General features: G+C 38.3%; 1 protein-coding gene across 3 annotated transcripts in view; it reads left to right on the top strand.

Annotated features, from left to right (window-relative positions):
• Window positions 1-20,691, top strand: part of LOC128696635 (protein N-terminal asparagine amidohydrolase) — a 973,206-nt gene that overhangs the window by 931,746 nt on the left and 20,769 nt on the right. For all 3 annotated transcript variants that reach the window (XM_053787947.2, XM_053787949.2, XM_053787948.2), the window contains 2 exons: window positions 11,702-11,802; window positions 19,336-19,497. In XM_053787947.2, the coding sequence (XP_053643922.1) occupies window positions 11,702-11,802; window positions 19,336-19,497 (263 nt within the window). The remainder of the gene's footprint in view (window positions 1-11,701; window positions 11,803-19,335; window positions 19,498-20,691) is intronic.

Here is a 20,691-nt window from a genome sequence, read left to right as displayed (position 1 = left end):
AGTACAGAATGGGTCACATAACCAGAGACTAAACAAAATGTTACTCGTCAATCCTAACCAGCCTGATAAGAAGGGCTAAAAAATTGTATTATGAGAACAGATTATCCAACTTATGAGGTGACATAAAAAAGACCTGGAAAACCCTATCAGAAATTCTAGGAACAAAAAAGATATCGCGAAATTGAATTAAAACCAGATGAACCCCAACTCCCACCAACTGAAACAGCAAACACTCAATAATTTCTTCTCCACTAAAAAACCTTGCCAATAAAATTCCAATCTTAGATACCCCACCCAATGACTACCTCACTGGCAACTACCCGAACACACTGTTCCTAGCTCCGACTAACCCTACTGAAGTATCCCTTATTATCAACACACTAAAAAACAAGACAGGAGATTTAAATACCTTGCCACCCTTTATATACAAAAAAGTGTCACAGTGCTATCACCAATCACTGCAACACTCTTTAACAAATCCATAGAATCCTCTACCTTCCCTACAGTTCTCAAAATAGCAAGGGTCACCCCAATCCATAAAGGAGGAAACCAAATAGACTTGAATAACTATAGGCCAATATCCAACTTACACCCTCTCTCTCAAATCTTCGAAAAATTAATTCATAAGTGAATCTATTCCTACCTCATCTCCCACAACATACTCAACCCCTGTCAATTTGGGCTCAGGCCTAATAAAAATACTAACGATGCTATTATACACATGCTAGAACACACATACACTGCAATAGAGAAAAAGAAGTTCCACTGGGGATCTTCATTGACTTAGGTAAAGCTTTTGATACAGTTGACCATGACTTGCTCCATATAAAATTGTCACACTATGGTATAAGAGGGCACTCCCTCGACTACCTAAAGTCTTACCTCAGCAGCAGAAGCCAGTATGTGAACACAAACTGGGCAAACTCTTCCGCATAGCCAATTACAGTTGGTGTCCCACAGGGAAGTGTCCTAGGCCCTCTTCTCTTTCTCATATACATAAATGACCTACCAAATGCATCGCAACTACTCAAACCCACACTATTTGCAGATGACACTACATACGTCTTCTCTCACCCAAGCCCAGTCACGCTAGCCAATACTGTAAATACCGAACTACAGAAAATATCTACCTGGATGAGGACTAACAAACTTACTCTAAACATTGACAAAACCTACTTCATTCAGTTTGGTAACAGAACTACAGACGTCCCTCTTATCATAATGATTAACGGATCACCTATCACAAAACTCAGAGGGAAAATTCTTGGGAATCCACCTTGATAATAGACTCAAATTTCAAACACACACAACAAATTTCCAAAAAAATTTCCAAGACCATAGGCATACTATCGAAGATACGTTACTATGTTCCACAGTCAGCCCTCCTTGCCCTATATCACTCACTTATTTACCCCTATCTCACCTATGGAATTTGTGCATGGGGCTCAAACAACAATAAACCATCTCAGACCATTAATTACCCAACAAAAGGCTGCAGTCAGAATGATGATAAATTCCCACTACAGGCAGCACACTCCACCAATATTCAGAACTCTAAACTTACTCGCCATATAAAACATTCATACTTATTACTGCACCTACTACATACATAGAACATTTAACTCTGATATAAACCCTCCCCTCAAACATCTCCTTACCAACCTTAACAGAACACATGACCATAACACAAGGCACAAATCACTCTTTGATCTTCCTCTTGTCCACCTCATGCTATGCAAAAACTCAATGCACATAAAAGGTCCTAAAATCTGGAATTCACTACCTGTGAATATAAAAGAAACACTGTCTGTTTATAAATTCAAGTCTCTTCTCAAAAATCACTTACTCATCCACAACTAAATAAATACTGAATAATTGTATCGCATAAATTGTATCTCATAAATGTTTCTTATTATTGTATCTCGTGTCTAACCTGTGACCCAATCAAACTGTTATTTTTTTAATTATATTACCTAACAGAATACTCCATTCTATTGAATGCACAGCAACACAGTAAATGACCATATGACCTGTCTTTGTAATACTCATTTGTGCTAAATTGTTATCTGTTTACAATAGTTTTTACCACTGAATATATCATTGCTTAGCTAATCTTAAGTTAATTTTAAGCCTGCCCATAATGCTTTGCATACAAGGGGCTTTGGCATGTTGCACCTTAATAACTGTATTCCTTTGTACTTCCCTGTATCATGTTCAAATTAATAAATAAATAAATAAATCAAAGCCAATACACTCAGATCACAACATAATGGAGGTGCAGACATGTATGCACAGGGCTCCTGACCAGCAAAATGCGAGCAGTCATGAAGGTCTCTTCACAAAATTAAATTTCAATAACAAAAACATAGCGAGATCAAGTAAACCATGTCCTCAATGAAACAAACTGGGAAGATATCCTAAACAACACGGATCTGAACATTTGCGTGGAAAAAATTAATTCTGTGGTTCTTGAGATCTGCTCGAGACATTCCATTAAGAAAAAGAAAGAGAAGATGTAAACTAGAAAGAGAGAGATGCTCCCTATACAGAAGAAAGTGAAGAGTCACAGAGCTGCCGAGAGGGGCCAATGTATCTGAAATATGAATAAAGGCACTGGTCAGTGAAATTGCAAATATCTAACTTAAGCTGAAGTAATCTTACAGGAAACAAGAATCACAGGAAGAACTAAAAGCCATAAAGGAAATTGAAAAAAAGCCCAAAATACTTCTCTTGTGCCAAATCTAAGGAAAAAAACAACATCCAGTATTGGGCCCCTGCTTAGGCAGGATGGTACATACACAGATGACAGCCAAGAAATGAGTGAGATACTAAAGTCCCAATATGACTCAGTGTTCAGCTAGCCACTGCCCAGACTAAGGGTTGACAATCCAAATGAATTCTTCATGAACGAAACCCAAAATTTGATTATCTCAAAAAAATCTCGGATATTATTTTAACTCCACAAGACTTTGAAAAGGCAATAAATGACATGCCCATGCACTCTGCCCCAGGCCCAGATTCATAGAACTCCGTGTTCATCAAGAATTGCAAGAAGCCCCTATTGCGTGCCTTCATCATTCTATGGAGAGGGAGCATGGACACAGGTCATCAAAGATGCACTGAAAACAACAGACATAGCCCCACTCCACAAAGGTGGCAATAAAGCAATTAGAACTACAGACCGATAGCACTAACATCCCATATCATAAAAATCTTTGAGAGGGTTCTAAGAAGCAAGATCGCCAACCACCTAGATACCCATCAATTACACAACCCAGGGCAACACGAGTTTAGAGCAAGTCGCTCCTGCCTGTCCCAGCTACTGGACCAGTATGACAAGGTCCTGGATGCTGTAGAGGATAAACAAAATACAGATGTAGTACGTATACATAGACTTTGCGAAAGCCTTCAATAAGTGTGACCATGGTGTAATAGCACACAAAATGTGTGATAAAGGAATAACAGGAAAAGTTGGTAGATGGATCTATAACTTCCTGACAAATAGAATGTAGAGTAATAGTAAACAGAGTAAAGTCCCAGGCAGCCACGGTAAAAAGCTCTGTTCCACAAGGCACAGTACATGTTCCCATTCTATTCCTCATCCCTATTTCTGACAGAAATGGTAGCCATACCTTCGTGTGTTCCTTTGCGGATGACACCCAGATTACCATGGCAGTGACCTCCATCGAAGACACCGCAAGACTCCAAGCGGACATCAACCAAATTTTCAAATGGGCCACTCAAAACAATAAGAAGTTCAATGAGGAGAAATTTCAACTACTCAGATATGGGAAACTTGAGGAAATTAAAAGTATATCAGGGTATATGACAAATTCTAACCATACAATAGAGCAAAAAAGTGATGTGATGGACCTGGGAGTGATAATGTCAGAGGATCTTGCCTTCAACGACCACAACAATGTATCCACCTCACCTGCTAGGAAAATGATAGGATGGATAATGAGAACCTTCAAAACTAGGGACGCCAAGCCCATGATGATTCTCTTCAAATCGCTTGTGCTCTCTAGGCTGGAATACTGCTGTACACTAACAGCCCCCTTCAAGGCTGGCGACAGTGCAGACCTGGAGAGTGTGCAAAGAACTTTCATGGCACACACACACAAGTATTATAGGGCACCTAAATTACTGGGAACAGTTGAAGGTCCTTGATTTGTATTCCCTGGAACACAGGTGAGAGAGATACATGATAATATATACTTTGAAGGTCCTGGAGGGATTGGTACCAAACCTGCACATGAAAATCTCTCCCTATGAAAGCAGAAGACTTGGCAGGAGATGCAACATTCCCCCGATGAAAAGCAGGGGCGCCACGAGTACATTGAGAGACGAGACAATAAGCATCCGGGGCCCAAGACTGTTCAACTGCCTCCCAGTATACATAAGGGGGATTACCAATGGACCCCTGGCTGTCTTGAAGGCACTGGACAGGCACCTAAAGTCAGTACCTGACTAACTGGGCTGTGGTTCGTACATCAGCTCGCATGCAGCGAGCAGTAACAGTCTGGTTAATCAGACCCTGATCCACCATGAGGCTTGGTCTCAGACCGAGCTGCGGGGACGTTGACCCCTGAAACCCTCTCCAGGTAAACTCCAAGTAACCCACTCCCTCCAACCTTTCCTAGGCCAACTCCTACCCAGCCTTCCCTTCACTACAGATTTATACACTTTTGAAATCATACAATTTTGTTCCATCCTTTCTACATGTCCAAACCATCTCAGTAACCCCTCCTCAGTCCTCTGGATAATAGTTTTGGTAATACCACACCACCTCCTAATCTCCAAACTACAGATTCTCTGCATTATATTCACACCACACATTGCCCTCAGACATGACATATCCACTGTCTCCAGCCTTCTCCTTGTTGCAACAGTCACAACCCATGCTTCACACTCATACAAGAGCATTGGTATAACTATACTCTTATACATTCACCTCTTTGCTTTCATGGATAAAGTTCTTTGTCTCCACAGACTTCTAAGTGCACCACTCACCTTTTTCCCCTCGTCAGTTCTGTGATTTACCTCATCGTTCATAGACCCATCTGCTGACACATCCTCTCCCAAACATCTGAATACATTCACCTCCTTTATACTCTTTCCCTCCAATCTGATATCCAATCTTCCGTTACCTAATTTTTTTGGTTATCCTCATTGCCTTACTCTTTCCTATACGTATTCACTTTTAATTTCCTTCTCTGACATACCCTACCAAACTCAGCCAGTATCTGCAACCTCTCTTCAACCTCTGTAAAAAATAGTTTCACTGTTGTGGGGGTAATCATTTATTGGTGTGGCTAGCGGGGTCACCATCTTCTGGTTTCCTAACTTATTTTTTAATATTTTTCTAACACTTTAGTTCTATATTAATTAATTTCTGAAGTATGGGTAATAATTTCTTTTAAACAAATCATAATTGTTTATCTTTGTGTCAAAATACAGTACTATAAAGATAGAGATAAAGATGTTTATTTTGACAGATTACATGGTTGTACAGAGGAATATAATAGTAGGGTGTACATGCAAAATGCCCCTTTGTATGCAGAGCATTTCAGGCAAATTTAAAGATTAACTTAAGATTAGTAAGACAATAATACATAGTTCATATGGTCATTAAATGAGTTGTTAGTACAGTAGAATTGTATATTCTACTATGTAATGCTACATGGTTTTGATAAGTCCAGTAGAGACTTATTACACTATTGAATTAGTTAATAAAGATTACAGTATTACAATGTAACAATTTAAACAATTTACAATATGATGTATTACAGTTTAGTACTATTTAAAACAATGAAATTTGGTATTACAATGGAATAATTTACATTATGATGTACTGTATTACAATACTATTATTTAAAACAAAAAATAGACATCCTAATTTTGAAGTAGTAAGTGGTTGAGCAATCATCAGCACAATATGAGTAGCTTTTGAGAAACTGGTAGTGATTAGGCACGGTTTGTCTGGTTAATTTTAGGTGATGAGGTGATTTCTTATTAGGGCCTTAAACTGATATTTGCAGACAGGGGTCCTTTAGTGTATTCTGGCAATGAATTCCAGATCTTCAGATTTTTTACGTGCATAGCATTTTTGCATAGGGAGACAAGAACATGAGGGATATTGAAGAGCGATCTGTGTCTCGTATTATGGTTGTGTGTTCTGAGAGGAGGGTTTATATTAGACAATAGTGTTCTGTGTATGTAGTAGGCACAATAAGTGTGGATGTTTTGTATACTATTTAGCAAGTTAAGACTTGAAAAGAGGTGGAGTGTGTTGTCTAATGCAGGAGTTAGTAATCAATCACACTGCAGCTTTTTGCTGGGTTATTAACCCTTAAATGGTCCAAACGTATATATACGTTTTTTCAACATCTGAAAGTATGTAAAAGAATGTAGATCTTTTTTGTTTTACATTTGAAAATGTGTATAAAAAGCTTTTATCTACATTTTTTTTTTTTGTTATATTTGAAAATATGTAAAAAGTAGATCTACTTTTGTAGCACTACGAATTTGAATGTCGATCTGTTTGGACCGTTTAAGGGTTAAAGGCTTAAGGTGATTTGCTGTGGTTGAGCCTCTTGCACAAATACCATAGGCGAGGTAAGGGTAAATGAGAAAGTGGTACAAAGCTAGAAGAGCTGATTGGGGTACATAGTACCGTATCTTTGAAAGGATGCCTACTGTTTTGGAGACTTTCTTGGAAATTTGCTGTATGTGTGTCTGAAATTTGAGACTGCAGTCAAGGTGGAAACCTAGAAATTTGCCCTCTGCCTGTCTTGAACTAGATGAACCATTTATCAATATGTTTAGCTGTACATTTGAAGCTCTGTTTCCAAAAAGCATGAAGTAGGTTTTGTCTATATTGAGAGTAAGTTTGTTGGTAATCATCCAAGTAGATATTTTTAGCAGTTCAGCATTTAAATTATAGGGGGATAAGTCTGTTGATATTGGCAGTTTGGAGGGATATGTTGTGTATCTTTATACGTATATGCTTCTAAACTGTTGTATTCTGAGCACCTCTGCAAAAGCAGTGATAATGTGTGAGTGTGGTGAAAGTGTTGAATGATGATGAAAGTATTTTCTTTTTGGGGATTTTCTTTCTTTTTTGGGTCACCCTGCCTCGGTGGGAGACGGCCGGCTTGTTGGAAAAAAAAAAAAGTCTGTTGAGTATACCTGGTAAAGTGTATGGTAGAGTTATTATTGAAAGAATTAAGAGTAAGATGGAGAAGAGGATAGCAGATGAACAAGGAGGCTTTAGGAAAGGTAGGGGGTGTGTGGACCAGGTGTTTACAGTGAAACATATAAGTGAACAGTATTTAGATAAGGCTAAAGAGGTCTTCGTGGCATTTATGGATTTGGAAAAGGCGTATGACAGGGTGGATAGGGGGGCAATGTGACAGATGTTGCAGGTGTATGGTGTAGGAGGTAGGTTACTGAAAGCAGTGAAGAGTTTTTACGAGGATAGTGAGGCTCAAGTTAGAGTATGTAGGAAAGAGGGAAATTATTTCCCAGTAAAAGTAGGCCTTAGACAAGGATGTGTGATTGATGTCACCGTGGTTGTTTAATATATTTATAGATGGGATTGTAAGAGAAGTAAATGCGAGGGTCTTGGCAAGAGGCGTGGAGTTAAAAGATAAAGAATCACACATAAAGTGGGAGTTGTCACAGTTGCTCTTTGCTGATGACACTGTGCTCTTGGGAGATTCTGAAGAAAAGTTGCAGAGATTGGTGGATGAATTTGGTAGGGTGTGCAAAAGAAGGAAATTAAAAGTGAATACAGGAAAGAGTAAGGTTATGAGGATATCAAAAAGATTAGGTGATGAAAGATTGGATATCAGAATGGAGGGAGAGTATGGAGGAGGTGAATGTATTCAGATATTTGGGAGTGGACGTGTCAGCAGATGGGTCTATGAAAGATGAGGTGAATCGTAGAATTGATGAGGGGAAAAGGGTGAGCGGTGCACTTAGGAGTCTGTGGAGACAAAGAACTTTGTCCTTGGAGGCAAAGAGGGGAATGTATGAGAGTATAGTTTTACCAACGCTCTTATATGGGTGTGAAGCATGGGTGATGAATGTTGCAGCGAGGAGAAGACTGGAGGCAGTGAAGATGTCATGTCTGAGGGCAATGTGTGGTGTGAATATAATGCAGAGAATTCGTAGTTTGGAAGTTAGGAGGAGGTGCGGGATTACCAAAACTGTTGTCCAGAGGGCTGAGGAAGGGTTGTTGAGGTGGTTCGGACATGTAGAGAGAATGGAGCGAAACAGAGTGACTTCAAGAGTGTATCAGTCTGTAGTGGAAGGAAGGCGGGGTAGGGGTCGGCCTAGGAAAGGTTGGAGGGAGGGGGTAAAGGAGGTTTTGTGTGCGAGGGGCTTGGACTTCCAGCAGGCATGCGTGAGCGTGTTTGATAGGAGTGAATGGAGACAAATGGTTTTTAATACTTGACGTGCTGTTGGAGTGTGAGCAAAGTAACATTTATGAAGGGGTTCAGGGAAACCAGCAGGCCGGACTTGAGTCCTGGAGATGGGAAGTACAGTGTCTGCACTCTGAAGGAGGGGTGTTAATGTTGCAGTTTAAAAACTGTAGTGTAAAGCACCCTTCTGGCAAGACAGTGATGGAGTGAATGATGGTGAAAATTTTTCTTTTTCGGGCCACCCTGCCTTGGTGGGAATCGGCCAGTGTGATGATAATAATAAAAATTCAGCATTTATTGTCTGTTATGGTTGGGTTTGGGTGAAAAAAGACACAAGTTGTCATCCTCAAATAAAATGGGTTTAAGGAGATTAGATGCATTTGGTAAGTCATTGATGTAAATGAGAAAGAGAAGTGGCCAAGAATGCTTCCCTGTGGGACTCCAACAAGAACAGGTTGTGTCATGGAGCTGGCTCCATTTGTGCTCTATTGTTAAGATAAAATTTTAGGTAATCGAGAGAGAGTGTCCTCTGACCCTGTAATGTTCGAATTTTGGTGCAAAAGGCCATGGTCAACTGTATCAAAAGCTTTTCAATATCAGTGAAAAGTCCCAGGGAAAATTCATTTTTCTCAAGTGCAGAATATATTAGTTCAAGCATATGCGAAATAGCATCATTAGTACTTTTTTTCGATCTGAATCCAAACTGGCAAGGGTTGAGTATGTTGTGGGATACGAAGTAGGAGTAGACTTCTTTGTGAATTAATTTTTCCAAGATTTTAGATAGTAGGGACAGGTTTGATATAGGCCTGTAATTGTTCAGTTCAGTTGGCTCACCTCCTTTGAGGTTCAGGGTGACTCTTGCTGTCTTGAGTATGGATGGGAAGGTGGAGGATTCAATGGATTTGTTAGAGGTGCAATAATAGGTGACAACATATGAGAAGCTTGAGCAAGAGGCTAGTAACCCCTTCTCCTGTATACATTAATAAAGTTAAAAAGAGAAACTTTTGTTTTTCTTTTTGGGCCACTCTGCCTTGGTGGGATATGGCCAGTTTGTTAAAAAAAAAAAAAAAAAAAAAAAAAAAAAATGAAGCTTTTTTATACACGAGTGTTAGTAAGTTATTTAGGTCTCCTGTCCTGTTCTTTAGTGTTTTGATAAGTGAGATTTCAGTAGGGTTTGTTGGGGCTAATAGAGTATTTTGGTAGTTGCCAGTGAGGTAGTCTTTTGGTTGAATGTTTGTGCTTGGGATTTTACTTGCTAGTTTTGTTCCTACAGTAGAGAAAAAGATATTAAGTTTGTTGACAGTATCGGTTGGCTGAAGGAGAGGTTCGTTTGGTTTAATTAAGGTAATAATTCTGCTTTGTGACAGCTTTTTAGATCCTAGAATTTCAGATAAGGTTTTCCAGGTCTTTTTCATATAATCTTTTGTCATGAAATCTGTTTTCATAATACAATTTTTTGGACCATATTAGATTGGTTAGTACTGACGAGTAATGTTTTGTGGGATCCTTTGTTATTAGAACCATACACTGTTTTTTGTATAGATGTTTTTTATCAATAGATTTGAGGATGCGTTTGTAAGCCAGGGGCTGTTTAGTCTCTCTGCTGTGATCTTAGTTTTTATTGAGCAATGCATGTTAGAGGTTTTGGGTTTTTTGTAAAAAAAAAATATTAACACATTCATCAATATCTAAATTGTCTGCTAGCTTGTTTTGCCAGTGAATGTCACTAAATGCTGAAAAAAGTTAACCCCTTGTCTATTGCAACCCCAAATCCTGAGGTCTCCTGGTGTCGCAAAATCTCCCCCCCCCCCCCCCCCCCCCCCCCAAAAAAAAAAAAAAAAAAAAAAAAAAAATCTTATGAAAGGATAGAGAATCTTTTCCCGATTGTAATGACACCAAAAGAACGAAATTTGATGGAAAACTGATGGAATTATGCTCTTGCAAATTTAGCAACCTTGGCGATATTTACGAATCGGCAGTTTCGCCTAATTTGAGCCCTATTTTCGGCTAATTCCATTGTTCTAGTTGACCAAACTCATAGCTATTTCTTTAGAACTCCATTTTTTCTATCGATTGAGTACTAGAAACTGCCCATTTACTGATTTCAACTACTCGATAACATGGTCAGAAATTTGCAATTTGGCCCATTTCACGAAAATTAAAAAATATGCCAATTTCAAAATAGGGTCCAGAATGAACAATGCAGACATTCCTGACTCTAAAATAACATTTTCTTTGTTCATCAGTCACGTCTCCAGGCCCCTCTGATATTACTCTTGCTTTCTATTTTGAATTTTTATTCAAACAAAAAATATAAGGTTTACTGTTATGCAGACAACTGCAATATTGTAATTGTGTAAATTATGTCAACCCATTCATGACTGCATATTAGAATGGCTACTTGGACATTTATTGGAAAATGACGTCATTTGTTTACTTTTGAACATGGGCAAAAATCAAACATTTCCCCTACTTTGAGCTCCATTTCAAGGTTCTTTTTATAGTAAAACCAATCAAAATCGCCTCTATTTCTATAATATGTTTTCCATTCTAACAAATGAGACCAAGAAAACGAGAATACAACCATAAATACTATATGAAAATAGACCACAAAGTCAGCATTTTAATTAAAAGAAAAAAAAGGTCGTTTTTTTTTTCTCCTTATGCACTGCGTGCTGCAAGATTTTTTTATATGGTGCACACTGACCACACAGACCCATTCAGACCATACTGTTGGAATGTGAACAAGGTAACATTTATGAAGGGATTCAGAGAAACTGGTTAGCTGGACTTAGTCCTGGAGGTAGTAAGTACAGTGCCTGCACTCTGCAGGAGGGGTGGGTATATTGCAGTTTGGAGGAGCATTTGAACTGTAATGTCAGCATGTCTTTGGCAACATGGTGGAGAGATGGTGGGTGTTTTCTTTTTTCGGGTCACTTTGGGCCACCCTACTTCTGTGGGAGATGGCCGGTGTGGCAGAAAATATAAAGGTTATGTACTAGGAATGCACATATGGCCTAATATAATTACCATTGGCTACACAGTATGTCCCCCTGAAAAGAGATTCCTTAATGTCAGTGAGGGGCTCTTGATAAAAGGAACTGAACCTGACCTCTTTTTCCTTGAATTAAACCTAATTATCTCCCATTCATCAGGCATTATATGAGCCCTATGGATTTAGCACTCTCCCATGAATGTAATGATACACTGTATACTTTAGAAATAGTTTCTTCATATTTAAATGTTTAATTAAATGCCATTGGTATCCACAGGTGTCAGCACACAGACAGGCAAGATCTTTCCAGCTACTTTCACTGATAAAGGACCATACCTTGTTCTGCGCTCAACTAGAGTCTTCACTGGTGCACAACAGGTATGTCAGTGGCCCAAGTATTTTTGCAAAGTAAAGTATTTGAATGTAACTTGAGGCATTAGCAGTTAATAATGCAGAAGTTACCAAAGGAATTTGTCAGTTGAATGAAGGAGTGGTAGTTCAAAAAATGAGGTCAATAGGAATAACACAGAAAAATACAGAAATGGATATTAAAATTTATATTATCATTGGGAGCACTAAACCTATAGGGATTATACAGCACCTGTTTGAGGGGGGATGATGGAAGGTATTCAAGCTTAATTCAGGGAATTGGAGCACAAATCCAATTCCCTAGATTAAGAGCCCCCACCAGCATGAAGGAACCTCCCTTGGGGATTAAAATTTATAAAAGATCACAAATTCTTTTATTTGCAAAGCATTAGAAATAGTATTAGTTTTTTTGAGCACTTCAAACATATATTGTTTCTAACATTAACAGATATACACTTTCATTATCAACCTGCAACTGTCATGCCCAATTCACTATCATAGCCATAATTTGTTCCATATCTTTGGCAGAAAGTGTCAACAATGAGTAGTAGTAAACCAAACAAAATTCAGCCGTGGTAAAGTAAAAATTTCAGTACACTGTTGGAAGGTTCTGCCACCTTTAATGCTTTTCGTCATCATAGGAAACAGGTAAAAAACACTAGGAACAGCTTTATATTATTCTTTGCAGATGATACTATTTAAAATCAGCATGAAAATCAGACTAAGTAGAAGACATAAAAAATTGCAGATGGATATTAGAAAAGTCTTTCAGTAGACAAAGGAAAATAAAGAGAAGGCAAAATACCGTGACTGGGATACACACATAACCCACACACATCAGAGAGAAGCTTATGGCGATGTTTTGGTCACCATAAAAATGCAAAACAAACACAGGATATTAAATGTATAATGACATAATGAAAAAAAAAACATACAAAATACAGTACAGTGGACCCCCGGTTAACGATATTTTTTCACTCCATAAGTATGTTCAGGTGCCAGTACTGACCGAATTTATTCCCATAAGGAATATTGTGAAGTAGATTAGTCCATTTCAGACCCCCAAACATAAACATACAAACGCACTTACATAAATACACTTACATAATTGGTCGCATTTGGAGGTAATCGTTATGCGGGGGTCCACTGTACATGTATAGGTATATCTATGTAAGACAACTAATTACAGTGGATCCCTGGATTTCGTCCACACTGGATATCGTACGATTCGGATTTGGACCACTTTTTTGGGCAAAATTTTGTTCTGGATTTCATACCTCATCCCAAAAATTGTCCGCATCACATATGTCTGCCCGCCCGGGACGCCGCCACATGTGCGTATGTGTCTCAGTCTGGCTCTGTCATCCAAAACAATTTGTAGTAATCCATTGTTTTTTGTGCCTGTTTATTGAGTGTGGCTGCAAAATAAGCCACCATGGGCCCAAAGAAAGTTTCTAATGCCAGCCCTTTGGTAAAGAAGTGAGAAACACAAAAGAATTCAAGAAAGAGATTGTAGAAAAATATGAAAGTGGTATATGTACTTGTGGCCGAGCTCGCCAGGATTTATAGCAAGTCCAGATCAACAATCAGTGCTATCCTGGCAAAGAAAGTAGAAATCAAGGAAGCTGATGTTGCAAAAGGGGTGATTAAAGACATTTGTACAAAGTGGAATGAGGTGCAAATTTTTGTGGAAAAATATCACCCTGACCAAGCTGATACAAGCCGTATCTGCAACATGTTCAGTGACAATACCTTGTCCCATTTTAGGCAAATCTTAGAGACACCAGAAACAGAGCTCTCTGGACAGATTTTTAGTGCAACAGGGATCCAGTACCAGTAAAAGACAAAGAAGGGAAGTAACCCCAGATAGGGCTTTGATACCTGAAGTCCTTATGGAGGGGGAGTCCCCTTCCATACAATAACCTGTGCTCCTCCTCATCGTCCATACCCCAACAAGTCTTAAATAAAGGTAAGTGTGATGTTAAATGTTCATTTATCCATTTCATTAGTCATTTATATTTCTTTCTCATTGTATTCTGTATGTAAAACTATAGTTATTCTTTAAAAAAAATATAGTTTTTGTTAATATTTTTGGGTGTCTGGAATGGATTAATTGTGTTTACATCATATCTCATGGGAAATATTACTTCATTTTTCACCCATTTCGGATTTAGACTGACCTTCTTGAACGGATTAAGGATGAAATCCGGGGTTCCACTGTATTTAAAGAACAGAAATTGAAAGCAACAAAGGGTCACAAAAATGATAGGTTGGATTATGAGAACTTTCAAAACAAGAGAAGTCATGTCATGGTGGTACTATCCATGAACATAACTTGTGCTCTTGTATCTGGAATGTTCTGTGCCACAGTGCCTTTCAAGGCAGAAAAGTTATCAAAACTGGAAAATTTAGCAATTGTTTTTGGCATGCACAGACTAAATAAAACTTTTCAACTACTGGAAAAATGTCAAAGCACTTCAGATGTGTTCTCCAGGTCAAAGAAGAGAGATTGCTAATAATATAAACAGTTGACTCAATATTACCCCTTTAACAAACTAGAAAGAGATGGGAAGAATGGATTGCTAAGGAAAAAATAATCAGTTTTGCTATACCCATGAGAGCCCAAGTTAAAACTAGAGATAGTCTGGGATGCTTATTTTCTATATCTAATTCTTGTTTTGTTTCAGTGATAAAATTAAAAATATGTACACCAGTGATGGATCCATTGATTGCTACAGATAGTGTTATACTCTCATTTTATAATGCATTAACACCATAAGTGAACATTTAAAATAAAAGATGAAATTTAATGATATGTACTTTGAAAATATGGGTGTTGTTGTTGCATAGCATAGAGGCAAATGATTGGTTGTATCCATGGAAACCATTGCCACACTCTGGCAATGGTTCCTTCCATGCATTGTTCATTGTAACAATTGTAATTTTCCTCTGACCTTTATCAATAAATATTACTGAAGCAGAGATGATTTTGGTTGGAAGTAGGTTGAAATTGAACTCAGAGTAATGGAAACATTTGATTTTTGATAATTTTCTTGAAGACAGGCAAGGTCCACTTACACCCCTCAGTCTGTTTTGTTTTTTTACTAAGACTGATTCAATTACTGGGATGCAGTAAACCATGACCAATCATTCCTCATATTTTATTATCTAAAAAAGAGGGTGAATCTTCAATTTTTTATACCTGGAGAGGGTTCTGGAGGTCAACGCCACCACGCCCCAGTCTGTGATCAGGCCTCATGGTGGATCAGGGCCTGATCAACCAGGCTGTTACTTGTGGCCACACGCAACCTGGCGTACGAACCACAGCCCAGCTGGTCAGGTACTGGTTTTAGGTGCCTATCTACTGCCTGCTTGAAGACAGCCAGGGGTCTATTGGTAATCCCCCTCATATTTGCTGGGAGGCAGTTGGACAGTCTTGAGCCCCTGACACTTATTGTGTTGTCTTATTGTGCTAGTGGTGCCCCTGCTTTTCATTGGGGGATGTTGCATTGTCTGCAGAGTCTTTTGCTTTCGTAGGGAGTGATTTTAGTGTGCAAGTTTGGTAAATCCCTCTAGGATTTTCCAAGTGTATATCATCATGTAACTCTCCTGCCTTTGTTCTAGGGACTACAGGTTTAGGAACTTTAAGCATTCAGAGTAACTGAGGTGTTTTATTGCAGTTGTGTGTGCCATGAAGGTTCTCTGTACATCTTGTAGGTCAGCAATTTCACATGCCTTGAAAGGTGCTGTTAGTGTGCAGCAATATTCCAGCCTAGATAGAACAAGAGACCTGAATAGCATCATCATGGGCTTGGCATCCCTAGTTTTGAAGGTTCTCATTATCCATCCTGTCTTTTTTTTTTTTAGCAGATGTGATTGATACAATGTTATGATCTTTGAAGGTGAGATCCTCTGACAGGATCACTCCCAGGTCTTTTACATTAGTTTTTCTCTCTATTGTATGGTCAGAATTTTTTATACTCTGATGTAGTTTTAATTTCCTCACATTTTCCATATCTGAGTAATTGAAATTTCTCATCATTGAACTTCTTATTGTTTTCTGCGGCCCATTTAAAGATTTGGTTGATGTCCGCCTGGAGTATTGTGGTGTCTTCAGTGGAGGACACTGTCATGCAAATTTGGATGTCATTTGCAAAGGCGGACACGGCACGATGGCTTGTATCCCTGTCTGTCAGATATGAGGATGAGGAACAAGATGGGAGTGAGTACTGTGCCTTGTGGAACAGAGCTTTTCACTGTAGCCACCTCAGACTTTACTCTGTTTACTGCTACTCTTTGTGTTCTATTTGTTAGGAAATTATAGATCCGTCTACCAACTTTTCCTGTTATTCCTTTTTCATGCATTTTGTGCACTGTTACACCCTGGTCACACTTATCAAAGGCTTTTGCAAAGTCTGTGTATATTACATCTGTATTCTTTTTCTTTTTTCTAGAGCATCCAGAACCTTGTCATAGTCATAAGTTGATGAATTTAAAATGGAAAGCAAGTGTAATATAGGAGAGGTCTGAGGAAATGTTGCTTTAGTGCCTGGAATGTCTAGTGTTCATTTTGGACACCTTTTTCAATTGTATTTTTTGTATTTTTGTGTAAAATTGGCTGAAATACTGAATTCTATGCACTTTATAGGGTAGCTTTGAAGGCATGCTAGCAAAGTAGCTAAGAATTTAGTTGAATTAAGCATTGGAATTGGCATAAAACAGGACTCAAATTGGACGAAATTGCCAGTGCATAAATTGTGCCCAGACTGTGAACTTTACGCTTGTGTTTTCCATCAAATTTTGTATTTTTAGTGTCACTACTTTCAGAAAAATATTAACTATCATTTTAGAGGATTATTTTTTTAAATGCTATAAAGTGAGCACTTTTAATTTGGGGCTTCTGACATTGAAAGGGTTAATCATGACTAAGCAAGGTAATCATGGCTAAAAAAAAAAAAAAAAAAAAAAAAGTATGATACCCTTCAGTGAGGTAACTGGAGCATGGGAGGTTGTTTGTGTAATGGAATGATATGCCTTCTGCTGAAAAAGTGAGATAATCCTAATAGTAACTGAGGTACATTCTAATAGCATTTAGCATTCAGTATGGACTGATGCTTATTTTTTCCCAAATCTATTGCATGCTGTGGCCTCCTATTGTTTTTGTTTTATCCCCTGAAACATGGACTTGGAAAACAATATTTCATTTATGGTTTATTGAAAACTTGCTACTTGGATGCATGTTATGCGAGTCTATTGTAATTTTAATAGTTCCAGCCATGACAGCACCTGTAGAGTGCAGCTCCTTTGCTTTGAAAGAAGTTAAAACTACTCTTGAAGTTCTCAAGGTCGAGAATGATTGCAAAGCTTTGTCCTGTCAGATGAAAAAGGATTATTGCAAAATCTTCAGAACTTTGAAATATATGGAGAAATGCTGAATGTTTACAATATTATTTGGCCAAAATTTTAATATATGTACGTACAGTGGAACCTTCGTTTCTCTGTGCCCTGGTTTTCGTAGAATTCGGTTTTCAATGACTTCTTTTTGTTGCAGTTTTGTCCTAGTTTTCGTACATCCACTTGGTTTTCGTAGTTGACAATGATCTGCCATACCAAATGCGTCTGCCAGCCTGCACCCACACAAAGCATCCCACGCGTTCTGACACTGGCTTTGTTTCTCATTGAGTGAGCATTACCCTGAGCATTCATCCAAAACATTTCTTAATAATCCATTGTTTTTTGTGCTTGTTTGAGTGTGATTGCTAAATAAGTCACCATGGGGCCAAAGAAAGTTCGGAGTGCTAGCTCTTTGATAAAGAAGGCGAGAAACACGATAGAATTCAAGAAAGAACTTGTAGCAAAGTATGAAAGCTGTTGCAAGCCGTGTCTACAACATGTTCAATGACACTGCTTTGTCCCATTTTAGGCAAATCTTAGAGATGCCAGAAACAGACCTCTCTGGACAGATTTTTTGTGCGACAGGGGTTCAGTGACTCGAGCTGGTCCTAGTGCCAGTAAAAGACAGACAAAGGAAGTAACCCTGGATAGGGCCTTGATACCTGAAGTCCTTATGGAGGGAGATGCCCCTTCCTAACAATAACCTCACCTCTCCTCCCTCTCCCCGCCTCACCATCTTCCATACACCAACAAGTCTTCAATAAAGGTAAAACTGATGTTAAATGTTCATTTATCCATTTCATTAGTCATTTACATTTATTTCTCCTTGTTTTCTGTATGTAAAACTATAGTTATTCTCTATAAAATGTATTTTTTGTTAATATTTTTGGATGTCTGGAACAGATTAATTGGATTTACATTATTTCTCATGGGAAATATTTCTTCAGTTTTCGTACAGTTTGGTTTTCGTCAGACTTTCTGGATCAAATTAATCACAAAAACCAAGGTTCCACTGTACATAGTAATAAGTTAGGAAAGGTGCTAAAAAGAGCTACAAAATGGCTATTATTATTATTTTTATAATCATAACTAAGCACTAAACCCACAAGGGTCATACAGCAGATGGCTATTAAGATAGGAGGAAAGAGATATCATAACCACAAATAAGGTTATGAAAGGCTTTGAAACATTAAAGATGATTTCTGTCACTGCAGCTGGGATAACAAAAGGCCACAGCTGGAAATTGAGAAAAAGGTGGAGCCAAAGTGATGAGAGAAATTATTTCTTTGTAAATAGGGTAGTTAACCATTAGAATTAAAGCAGGAGGTAGTAAGTGCTACAACTATTGGAAATTCTAAAAAAGATATATTTTTTTTTTCACACACCAGCCATTTCCCATCAAGGTAGGATGATCTGAAAAAGAAGAAACATTTTCACCATCATTCATTCAGTCATTGTGGTGTCAGAAGCATGTAAAAGTTGGTACCCAAACTAAGCACAGAAAGGTGATGTTCCTAGAGAAATGTGGAGAGCCTCATTTAGAACTTCACCATCTGATACAAATACTTTTGTCATTAATTTGGGTAGGCCATCTGAGCTGTGCTGGCATCACGTCAGATGGCTCTCCAAACTGCCATATCCCCACCCCTTCATCAGAGTACAGGCACTGTATTTACCACCTACAAGGCTAAAGTCTAGTTAACTAGTTTCCCCTGAATCTCTACATAAATGTTACTTTGCTCTCACTCCAACATCATATAAAATGTGTACGAATGGTATATAATACCGACAAGATGAGATTAAGACACATGTGCAACATCTGGGTATCTTTATTACGTCTACAATAAAGATACCCAGATGTTGCACATGTGTCTTAATCTCATCATATAAAATCATGAAAACCACTTGCCTTCACTTCTATCTAACATACTCCCACAAGCTTGTTGGATGCCCAAGCCATTAGCACTCAAAACTTTTACCACTTTATAAGTAAATTATCAAAAGCAAAAATGCTAAATATTTGGCATTATTTTTTTATACTATAGCATCAGTTTGGATAAATGTTCAGAATACTGAAGAGTTCTAATAGTTTCTTTATTAATCCACTGTATTTTAACAGCCGTTAAATAATTTTTATTTTTTTATCAGATGGTTGATATATACGACTGTGCTCTGGGGTTATTACGGATTGGACCTTTTAACTATGAACCTCATGCTGGTGTGGAACTACTACTACAACAAACAGATGATGTCATCCTTCAGTGTCTCTCTACAACACCAGAAGTTGAAGAACCAAGCTGGGTCAAAATGGTAAGTTTTGTAATATTACTCTATTCAGTTTCGAACTTATATTTTATAGTATTTTATACAGTAGACCACCACATTTTACACCTCCAAGTTCCGTGTTTGTCTTCGCAATTCATGTTTTGTACTTATTTCCACATTTTTGCCTCCAAAGTTTGCCACCTGTCATGGTGTCTTAACTATTGTTGTTGCATAGATGGGCCAATTATGTCAAACCAGTCAGCATAGATGACTGAGGAATTATTTGTTGACTGGTTCAAGCATCATTTTATTAATGAAGTCATGTTTTATTTGCGCTGCAACAACCTCGTATGCAAGATTCTCCCAACTCTTGATAATTCCCATTCTCATCCTGATCTGTTGCAGGATTTGAACCCAAATGTTTTTTTTTATTTTTATCATGCAACCACTGGATCAAGGTGCAATAAAATCATTTAAGTGTATCTACAATGCAGAGTGGGGGCAGAAACTGCTTGCATCAATGGACAATGACTCAGAGCTTGGAGCATCAGAGTTATGGCATAAATTCAACTTTGCAGATGCCTTACCCGACATCAAAAGGGTATAGGATAATATTCCAAAATCATCAATAAATGCAGGCTGGATAAAATTATGGCTTAGCGTGGTGAATAATTTCACAGGGTTTCTCTTAGTTGAGAGTCATGTTGAGAAAATTGCTCAGCTGACAAGGAGATTACCATGTGAGGGCTTGGAAGATGTGCAGCCATAACATGTCACTGAAGATAAAGAGGAAGAAAGAAGTCCAGAGGAAATGTTGGCAGAGCTGAATTCCCAGATAGAAGAGACTCAGAGTTGGAGGATGAGGAAGAACAGCTTGCAAAGAAATTGTTAGTAGAGTACTTCAAAAATTATGAGCATTTCCATGTTGCTGTTGAACTTGCTAACTTTTTCACTGAAGAGGACCCAGACACATCTAGAAGCACTGCTTAGAAATGCATGTTGGGCCAAACAATGATGCCATATCATCAGCTGTATAAAGTACTGCAGGGTAGTACACAGCAGACACACATGACAGGATACTTCAATGTTCCATTGACTTCAGTCCATAAACCACAGCCATCCACTTCAGCAAGTGATCCCCAGTCATCCACTTCAGCCCATTAACACCAGCCATCCATTTCGGGCCATGAACACCAGCCATCCATTTCGGTCCATGAACACCAGCCATCCATTTCGGTC

Source organism: Cherax quadricarinatus, chromosome 46 (assembly GCF_038502225.1).
Source record: "Cherax quadricarinatus isolate ZL_2023a chromosome 46, ASM3850222v1, whole genome shotgun sequence".
NCBI lineage: Eukaryota > Metazoa > Arthropoda > Malacostraca > Decapoda > Parastacidae > Cherax > Cherax quadricarinatus.
Note: the sequence above shows the minus strand (reverse complement) of the source record. Positions and strands in the feature narration are given on the sequence as shown.